The sequence below is a fragment of the Corylus avellana genome, chromosome 10, assembly GCF_965113065.1.
Source record: "Corylus avellana chromosome 10, dhCorAvel1.hap1.2, whole genome shotgun sequence".
Classification (NCBI taxonomy): domain Eukaryota; kingdom Viridiplantae; phylum Streptophyta; class Magnoliopsida; order Fagales; family Betulaceae; genus Corylus; species Corylus avellana.
This window is the reverse complement of record NC_142499.1, coordinates 5,656,197-5,663,932: the sequence shown is the minus strand read 5'-3', so window position 1 is coordinate 5,663,932 and position 7,736 is coordinate 5,656,197. Positions and strand designations below refer to the sequence as shown.

At 38.0% G+C, this 7,736-nt stretch overlaps 1 protein-coding gene across 1 annotated transcript; it reads right to left on the bottom strand.

Annotated features, from left to right (window-relative positions):
- Positions 1 to 4,007: 4,007 nt before the first annotated feature.
- Positions 4,008 to 5,037, bottom strand: ZFP8 (zinc finger protein 8). The gene has a single exon (XM_059607396.2). The coding sequence runs from the start codon at positions 4,826 to 4,828 to the stop codon at positions 4,058 to 4,060; it is 771 nt and encodes a 256-aa protein (XP_059463379.1). The 5' UTR covers positions 4,829 to 5,037; the 3' UTR covers positions 4,008 to 4,057.
- Positions 5,038 to 7,736: the final 2,699 nt, after the last annotated feature.

Genomic DNA, 7,736 nt, shown 5'->3' with positions numbered 1-7,736 from the left:
CGACAATTGCTGAATTGTCCATGGTGAATGGCGCTGTGTGGCCTCACATGGTGACAACTCATGCAAAAGGACTAACAACAGGACTGGTGTGACAGGGCATTTAACTAATCTCCAAGTCAAAGAATGGTTAATCTCCCCCTCAAGAATTTTCAACTTTAATGACTCGGTTAATCTTCCCCCTCGATCAATAATGTCACCGCTATTGAGTGATTATTAGCAGCGACCCAAACAAATCGCTGCTATATATTGATCATTAGCGTTGGATCAACAGCGTGAAACACATTAGCAGCGACATGTGCCACTATTTATCAATAGTGGCAACAAAGTGATCATTAGCGACGACTTCTAGTTGCCGCTAATGAGCTAAATTCTTGTAATTTTTTGTAATGGGTGATAGTCATTAGCCACTAAACCCGTGATGCAGATTGGACGTCAAACAAAGAGCAATCAGAGCATCCAGTTCGCAGCCACGTCCAGGCTGTCTGGACGTTTTGTTATTTTTCTCGCATTTTATGATTTCAGTTTAGTCCCCGTCCGGACGGCTACTTGTCCCATCCGAATGCGTAGCTTTGTTTGACTTAGCCGACTTTATTTCATATTTATTAGGTTTAGGGTTTGGTGAGTCTTTATTTCGTGTTTTATTAGGGTTAGGGTTTTGGAGTCTATAAATTTATGTTTATAGCCTCCAAAAAAGTCAGTTGTTGTTTATTATTGAGTTTTATTAATGAGAAAACTCAGAGTTGAGTTTATTCATCTTTTTTCCTTCAAAATCTAGAGAGTATCTAGTTTTTCAAGAATTCTTAGATCATTGATAGATTCAAGATTTAGAATTACCTATCCGCTGCTTTATTGTTGTTCTTCGCTGCAACCCACCAAGTCAGGCTGCATCAACCCGGAAAAAGCTGTTCTTGTTCTGCAACTACCGGGTCACATTCTCCCGTGACTAATCACTCATTCTTTTCCTCATTTATTGAATGATTAATGTGTATTATTCGTTTGGATATCGGTTAAAAAAATGATTGGAGTATTTTCTTCATATGACTATTGCTATTATCGATGCACCGTTCACGCACTGGTACGGGTTATCTTGCTGAACACTTCCTGGAGATATTTTACGCATTAATTTGAGCACCTTTTATTCCTCACCAGTATGGATTCCCTTGAGTCTAATCCCGAGAACTTGAGCCACTTGTTGATCTGGTTGCAAGTCTTGTGGCCTTAGTAGCCGTTGATTCGTTTGATTAACGTGAGTGTTAGGCTTGATTCTCTTATCCATCAACAAACTTCTTTTTTAATTAGATTTGATCCCTCATTCAATTTTAGCTTATCAAACGGGAAATCCTTGGCTTATCTAGATCCTAAAAGCTGTGGACAGAGAGTTCCTGAATTTGGTTTAGAAACAAATTGTCCACCTAACTCTTTTCTAGTTTTTGAATTAATACAGAAATTGCCCATTAATTGTGCTCAAATCTAAATGCTGAGGTGACCCCAAACCCTTTCTATCCGTTAGTATCTATCTGTTAAATCACATTACTACAACATATGCTATAGGTTACTATAAATGGTCGTGGGGTTTCTAGACGATGTCTGCTTCACGAAACACTTTTGTTCAATTCTTAAAAAGTGCAAATTATTATATATACAAATGTCTGTTATTAGTGGAGGGAAACATGTACATATATATCATCATTATTTCAACTTTGGGTAATGCCAGGTTTAAATATGATGTTTTCTAATGGTGGACGTATTTCAATATGCCTCAAATTATTTTAGCTAGGTACATTAATAAATGCCAACGATAGGCAAATATTCCTATGACTCATGCATCTTCATATAATGATTAATGGCTTCCTTCGCAATGTTGCAATCATTGAGTTTTGTTTCGCTGCAACTGATAATTAGCAGCTTGAAATGATCGATGAAATAATACTTGGAAATTAAAGGTACCAATATTGTGATAGTATTTGCTTTAAAAATGGGGTAATAACTTATTTGACCCCATTTCAGTTAAATATTTTTATATATTGGCTCAACTAAGAAAACCCATATAACAGCTATGGATCATTTCGAATAATTAATTAAACATCAAATAAAACTTAATTCAGTTACCATTTAATTATGAGATCATTTTATTGACTTTTTGATTAATGCAATTTACCATGTTCCCCTGGAATTAAATCCATGTTGGGAAACATGAAATTCCTTTGGTGTTGCTCCCTAAAAAACGTGCAGGACTGCCATTATTCTCTTCTCTCCGATCCCCTCTTCAATCAAGCAACTCCAAGGGGGGGGGGGGGGGGGGGGGGGGGGGGGGGGGGGTGGGAGGGGAAGGGGGAAGATGAGTGAATTCAAAACAATCTAGAGATGGAGCACATTAATTTCGTTGAAAGAAGGTTGAGACAACTCATCCACAAAATCAAGTCAATAACAAAGTTTTGGGCTCTTTATCATTGAGTGCTTTCTCCGTATTCTGAAAGGTATTCATTGAGTTGTTTCAATTATTGTCTAAAACTCTGACCACTTCTGCTACCACAATAATAGACAGATTAAAAAAAGTAGACAGATAGATCCCTCAGTACTATGTATATATCACTCTCTCAATTGTTGCCAAGAGAATGCCCTTCCATCTTCTTCCCTAGATCGGATATGTAATCTCTCTAAAATTCATAGCTCCACTCCCCTAAAACTCTCTCTCTCTCCCTCTCTCTCTCTGACATAAAAGAAAGGTACAAAAAGATGGAAAAATAAAGACGACAGTCAGCTAACTACCATGTTCATATGTTCGAGTCTTTTAGAGGGGAAAGGACTGTAAGGAGGACACATCCTTTTCGGAGGGGTTGGTTTTGCCATCTCAAAGCAATGAAAGCTTTAGACTGCTGCCTCTAAATCTTGAAAATTTGTGTTAGACAAACACACAGAGACGTGGCCCATGCTTTCCTACTTGTAGACCCTAGCTCCTCATCAACTTAGTAATCACTCAAGTCACCTTTTTTTTTTTTTTTTTGAATCATCTCATCTCGTTTTCATTCCACTACTCCAACATGTTGTGTCTTACTCTCACATCTCAGTTACCATTTAATTTCTCAACTTTTTGCTTCACAACAAACGTCTCACCATCCAGCTCAAACCCACTGGCCCATATGATCTGAACGGATGGAGCAAAACTCGGTAAGAATTGATGAATTTAATTATTTATATTTTAACACTTTCCAAACGTGTGGATTCAAACTCTAAACATGCAAAATATTTAATTAAAATAGAATAAATTGCAAGTAGAGTCAAATTCGAACTTTACCCTGATGTGTTAAATCATTTAAGCTAATAGAAAGATAATAACATTGATGTTCTTCGACAACCCTAGGTCTCATGCTCAGAAATAAGTGAAAAGTAAAAGTGGGTAGAAAAATCTATGCATTTACACATTGGCAAGCAATGGGCAGCCCCTGTGAGGCCATGGAAAAGGAAGAGACATCAAAGCTGTATCACCTGCAGAGATCTTTCTTATCTCTCTGCTGCACTGAAACAAATCCAACCTCCCTCTTCACTCCACCTGTCTAGACAAGATATATAGATCTACGCACACGTGTGTGTGTAGACAGACTTCATGCGCACCAAACAGACACCATATATATTCCTCACACGTGTGAAATGCTCTGAGAAGGAATAGATAGCTAGATTGCACTGCACATGCAGTTTTTACCATGTGTTTCTTTCAAACCCTCCCAAACGAATTTTAGCAAGAAAGCAAAAGGTAAAATTCTACCCCAGTTAGCATTTTGAAAACACACTTGAAAAGTGTTATCAAAATTCTAACCTAAAAAATCGAAAATTAAGGGTGAAGAAGAACATGGTGCGTGTATCACATTCAAAAGACATAAAAATAATTAATTTAATTTCATGTACATATTAATTAATTAACTGAAACTAAAATTACGACCCATGTTAATAATTAATAGAAAACAGTAATGGGTGTCCTCAGAATTGGCTAAAAGATTGACAACCCGATCTAATCTCAAATATCAAATTCTTCTTTGATTACGATGTTGTCGAATTACAACTACAGATGAAGATCCAAACTCACATGATCTTGCACGCTCGTCTTCTGTTCGTAAACATACCTGCTTTGAGGAGTGGACCCACCAACCTGCAGCGAGCCAGGCTTCAACTCATCGCCGGAAAACAACGGCAACGGGTGCACCGAACGGTCCCTATCAAAAGTACTAGCGTTGTTACTTTGGACGGCAGGGATTCGCCACAAGGCCAAAGGACTCCCGTTTATAGGCGCAGGCTGAGAAAACGAGCTCTGGCTTCCATAATACCTACCATGACCAGCAATGGCGCCGTTAGAAGCACTACTAGTGTTCCACGATGGATAACTCATAGCCGGCAGCGGAGCCGAGCCGAGCCGGTAATTCATAAGCCCGTACACGTGTGCATCAGAGAGGCTACTATGCACCATGGCCGACTGCAGGTGCGCCCGTTTTGCATGCTGGCGTTCCCTTTTGTGTGCGTTTTGATGACCGCCTAAGGCTTGAGAGGTGGGGAAGTTTCGACAGCAGTAATGGCACTCAAATCTCCTGTTACTCTCCCCGTTCTCGTTGCTTTCCTTTGCAATATCCTCGCACGCGTTGGTATCCGCAGACTCCGACTCATCCGCCGCCGCCACAGCCGCAGCCGCGCCGTGGTTGTCACCTCCGAATTCTATGCCGAAAAGCCTAATGCCCTTTTCTTTAACCGGTGCGGGGCGGATGAAGGGTAGCTGAGAGAAAGACTCGACGTTCATGAAGTCATGGGTCTCCCTCTCAGCCTTGTCCATGGAAGAAGTCATGGCGGCACAAAGAGGAAGAGAGAGGAGGAAGAGTTGGGAGGAGAATGGGAGAGAGTCAGAGGATGTGTGTTTGTGGGTCCTATAAAGGGAGGGGGAGGGGGTTTGATTTTAAGGCAATTGGGGGGCTGAACCATCTGAGAGTGAAGCCTGACAAGGCCTCAAGTTTGAGAGTGGCTTTGCCTTCTCAAAGTACCACCCTTTGCCTCCTTGCACTTATTTTTTGGTTTGACATGGAAAATTCTGTGAGCAATTTACACAATTGCGCCTTAATTTCCATAATATTACATCCACGGCCCCGTATATGTCACTATGAGTGACTACTTAATTAATTACTATCAATTATATCAGTAATAATGAGAGAGATCGATGTGTCTCTTATAACTTAATTTATAGCTTTGTCATGCCAAAAAACATGGGAATTCTCTTATTAAATTACGTGTGACGTTTAATCTCATCTTGTGAAGTTGGATGTAGCATGTAAAATATGTCCTCCCACTCCAATATATTAGGAGAATTTTGTGTTTCATGGTATCTTAAAAGAGTAATGCTACTTACGTCTTTATCTCACCTTTATTTCATTGGATTAGTATGACAGTGCCCATTAAGTATTAGATCAGCAATTGTAAATAATTTATATAAAAATAAATCATTAATTGATAGGCACCTACACATCAACCCTGTAAGATGGAGATGTAGTATATAGCATTACTCTTCTTTTGTTTGTTTTTTAAAATGCATATAGAATATTGTTTTATGGATTGGGATTCATAACAATTAATTGACCAAATTGCTATTGTGAGACAGTCCATGTGGATCGAACCCAGCTGCTTGGATAGGTGATGTAGATCGGCAAGCTTTGTCTGCAAGCTCGTCTGCAGCCTGTTCGGACGAGCCTCCACCCGAGAGCCTCGTTTGCAAGCTCGTTCGTAGACCACCTAAACGCCTATGTTATTTTCATCTGACAACTTTCACTAAAAATGTCATATCTAGAGTTTCAGACCTCTGATTAGAGCAAGATTTGTGGCGTTGAAAAGCTAACTCAAAGATCTACAAAGTCATGTCATGAGAGTTTGTTAATTCTGATGTTTACTAGGTCAAAAAAGCCTCCGTTCGCAGGACGTTCGTTAGCTGCTTGAACAGCCCAATGTTATGTTTCAGCTTTCAGTCATTTTACGTATTTAAATTTCAATTTCTTTAGGGACCGTCTGAATGGGGTAATGTCCCATCCAAACAGGCCTCGTAGAAGTTAAATTCTGACTCTATTTCGTATTAATTTTAGGTTTAGGGTTTGGGGGCCTATAAATACATGTTTTATAGACCATAGAACACAGTTGTTGATTATATTATAGTTTTGTTCAATAAGAAGCCCCAAAGTTGAGCATTCTTCTGTTTTTCTTCAAAACCTAGAGAGTATCTAGCGTTTTAAAGAAGATTTCTTAGATCCTTTGATAGAATCAAGATCTAGAAATACATACCCGTTCCTTGTTGTTGTTATTCACTGCAACCCACTAAGTCACGCTGCATCAATAGGTGATTGAGCAGTTCCAAATTTATTTGCACAGATGGGTTCCATGACATAGACTTTCTCACCGCTAGCAATTTGGACAGTTAGTTGTTGTGGATCCCAATCTTTATATTATAGCGAATTTGGCTTAAGTACTATTGAAAAATTACAACATGTGGGGTAGTTTTTCAACGGTACACATTTGATTCCAAGTTTTTTTTATGAAAAAAAAAAAAAAAAAAAAAAAAAACGTACCACACATATATATATGCTAGTTTTTCTACCCCACCTAAACCAAATCCTTCTATAGCTGTATATAAAGGGAAAAGAATATGTTGAGTGCAGAAATTAAACTTATTGTGTGTTAATGGCTAGCTAGAGAATTTGAGTTTACCATTGTTGCATGTCCTGTTTGTTAATGATTTTGTTTTTTTGTGGAAGTCAAAGATATTAGCGCCTGTTTAAAAACTGTTTTAATTTACTTATCTCACATTAAAACATTTTATTCAAACAAAAAAACAAAAGTTCTCTCAAAACGCATCAACATATATAAGAAGGTATACCCACTGACGTACGCTATCCGCTAGCCAATAATATTGGCATGAAAATTTAACTTGATGCCAAAGTAAGCGACACTGATATAGCAGTTTGCCCCAGCAAATAAATAACGAATTTACATAATTAACAATGTCTGTTTCTGTAGTACAACAAGTATGAGGAACATGCCAATCTAGTGGTAGGCCTCCCTCGACTGCAATGTTCCAACATTATATATATATATATATACCAAAGAAACATAGAAAGAATAATTTGCTATAATCAAGTGGCTCGAGAAAATAGAAAATCCAGCATAGATCGATAAGTGTTACTATATATATATGTTCGTGATCGTTTATATTGTCTCCCCTTCTAAATCTTTAACAGAGCAATAATTAATATTCTTAGACTATAAATGTTTATTAGGGTTAGGCATCGGTTCGGTAGCGGTATGGGTATTTTCACTTACCTAACCATGAAAGTCGGTTAAGTCAATTAATTAACCGACAAGGAATATTTTTGACTTTTGTCGATTAATCAGTAGTTGGTTAAGAAGGTTAATTGTCGGTTACAAGTTTTTATGTTAAGATTTATCAATTTTCTTGTAACTACAAAATTAGTAAATTGAGCATATGCTTTATAAATAAAATGGAAAAAAAGTAAATCCATAGAATACAGACTAAAAGGACAAACACAAAACAATAGGACAAAATAATAAGGAAACCAACCAGATAAAATTTAAAATTCACTTAAAAAATCATTAAGTCGGTTAACCGACGAAAAAAAATTTCTACCGCCTACCAAACCGGACTAAAGTTGAAACAGTATTTTTATTCCGCCTACTGACTTTCGGAAGTCGGTTGCCGC